The 1,901-nt window shown below is 36.7% G+C and overlaps 1 protein-coding gene across 1 annotated transcript; it reads left to right on the top strand.

The window, feature by feature from the left end:
- The first annotated feature begins 225 nt into the window (after positions 1 to 225).
- On the top strand, positions 226 to 1,194 carry LOC138897644 (uncharacterized). Its single transcript, XM_070183640.1, has 3 exons — positions 226 to 834; positions 928 to 1,074; positions 1,132 to 1,194. The coding sequence occupies exons 1-3, from the start codon at positions 226 to 228 to the stop codon at positions 1,192 to 1,194; spliced, it is 819 nt and encodes a 272-aa protein (XP_070039741.1).
- Positions 1,195 to 1,901: the final 707 nt, after the last annotated feature.

Here is a 1,901-nt window from a genome sequence, read left to right as displayed (position 1 = left end):
GTACAGAGGCTGAGAGGGAGAATAAAAGCTTTGGGAAGATTTATTTCCAAATCTTCAGAGAAAGGTTTTAAATTCTTTTCAGTATTGAAAAAGCAAAATCAGTTTGGGTAGACTGATAAATATCAACAAGCCCTTAAAATTTTAAAAGCATGTTTGTCAAATCCACCCCTACTAGCTAAACCAAAGGATGGAGAGAGGCTACTCGTCTATCTCGTAGTATCAAAAATGGCGGTAAGTGCGATTTTAGTACGAGAAGATAAAGGTAACCAATTTTCAATTTATTATGTTAGTAAATCTTTGTTAGATGCTGAGACTCGATATCCTCACTTAGAAAAACTTGCTTTAGCATTAGTTATGGCATCTAGAAAGTTGAGACCTTATTTTCAATATCATCCTATCTTTGTAATATCCGCTTACCCTTTAAGGAATATCCTACATAAACAAGAATTGTTAGTAAGATTACCTAAATGGGCTATAGAACTCAGTGAATATGATATTATGTACCAACCTAGAACTGCAATAAAATCACAAATTTTAGCAGATTTTGTAGCGGAGTTTAGCAAAGAAATAGTTCCTGAAACAGAAAAAGAACTACAGGTATTCACCGGATCTAATCCAGGTACATGGACTCTATTTACTGATGTCACCTCAAATGTTAAAGGAGCAGGTTTAGGTATTGTTTTAATCCCACCTTCGGGAGAAAGTATAAGACAAGCAATAAAATGCTATCCCATTACTAATAATGAAGCAGAGTACGAGGCTATAATTGCAGGTTTGGAACTGGCACGAGAATTGGCTATAGAGCAAATCATAATTAAAAGTGATTCCCAGCTGGTAGATAACTTGATGCAGGGGACTTATATAGCTAGAGAGGCACGAATGCAGCAATAATTAGAAAAGGCACAAGAATTGATAAGACAATTTCAGACATGGAAAATTGTGCAAATACGCAGGGAAGAGAATGCGAAAGCAGATGCACTAGCAAATCTCGCGTCAGTTGTGGAAACAACAAATACAGAAAATGCTATCGTAATACATTTGTTTCATTCAGCACTTGACCAAGATAAAAATGAGGTAAATTTAAATAATTTAACTTGGAACTGGAAAAATAAATTTGTTAATTTTCTGCAGTATGGAACCTTACTTAAAGACAAGAAAGAGTCTCAGTTACTTCGACGAAAAGCTGCCCGTTAATGCTTAATTCGAGGAAATTTATATCAAAAAATGTTCAGAGGACCTTTAGCAAGATGCCTCGGACTGCTCAGATAGAATATGTGATGAGAGAAGTACACGAGGGACATTGTGAAAATTACGCAGGAGGAAGATCCTTGGTAAAGACTTTAATTAGAGCAGGATACTACTGGCCAAAAGTGGAAGAAGATGCAGAAATTTTTGTGGCAGAGTGTGATAAATGCCAACGATATGACAATAACATGCATCGCCCAGCAAAGCTATTACATACAGTTATTTCCCCATGGCCATTCATGAAGTGGGGGATGGATATCGTGGGACCATTGCCACAAGCTAAAGGAAAAGTACGATTTTTGTTAGTATTAACAGATTATTTTTCCAAATGGGTAGAGGCAGGAGCCTTCAAACAGGTACGAGAGAAGGAAGTCATGGACTTTATTTGGCAAAATATTACATGCCGATTTGGAGTGCCAAGAGAAATCGTATGTGATAATGGCACACAGTTCATAGGCACGAAAGTCACATAATTTTTTTAGAGTTAGCAGATTAAACAAATAACTTCCTCACCTTATCACCCCGTGGCCAATGGACAAGCTGAATCAACAAATAAGGTTATTATTAATAATTTGAAGAAAAGATTAGAGGAATCAAAAGGCAAGTGGCCTGAGGTGCTACCAGGAGTATTATGGGCTTATCGAATGACAACAAAG

This window comes from Nicotiana tomentosiformis, chromosome 8 (genome assembly GCF_000390325.3).
Source record: "Nicotiana tomentosiformis chromosome 8, ASM39032v3, whole genome shotgun sequence".
NCBI lineage: Eukaryota > Viridiplantae > Streptophyta > Magnoliopsida > Solanales > Solanaceae > Nicotiana > Nicotiana tomentosiformis.
The sequence above is the reverse complement of the archived record's forward strand: the minus strand, read 5'-3'. Positions and strand labels throughout refer to the sequence as shown.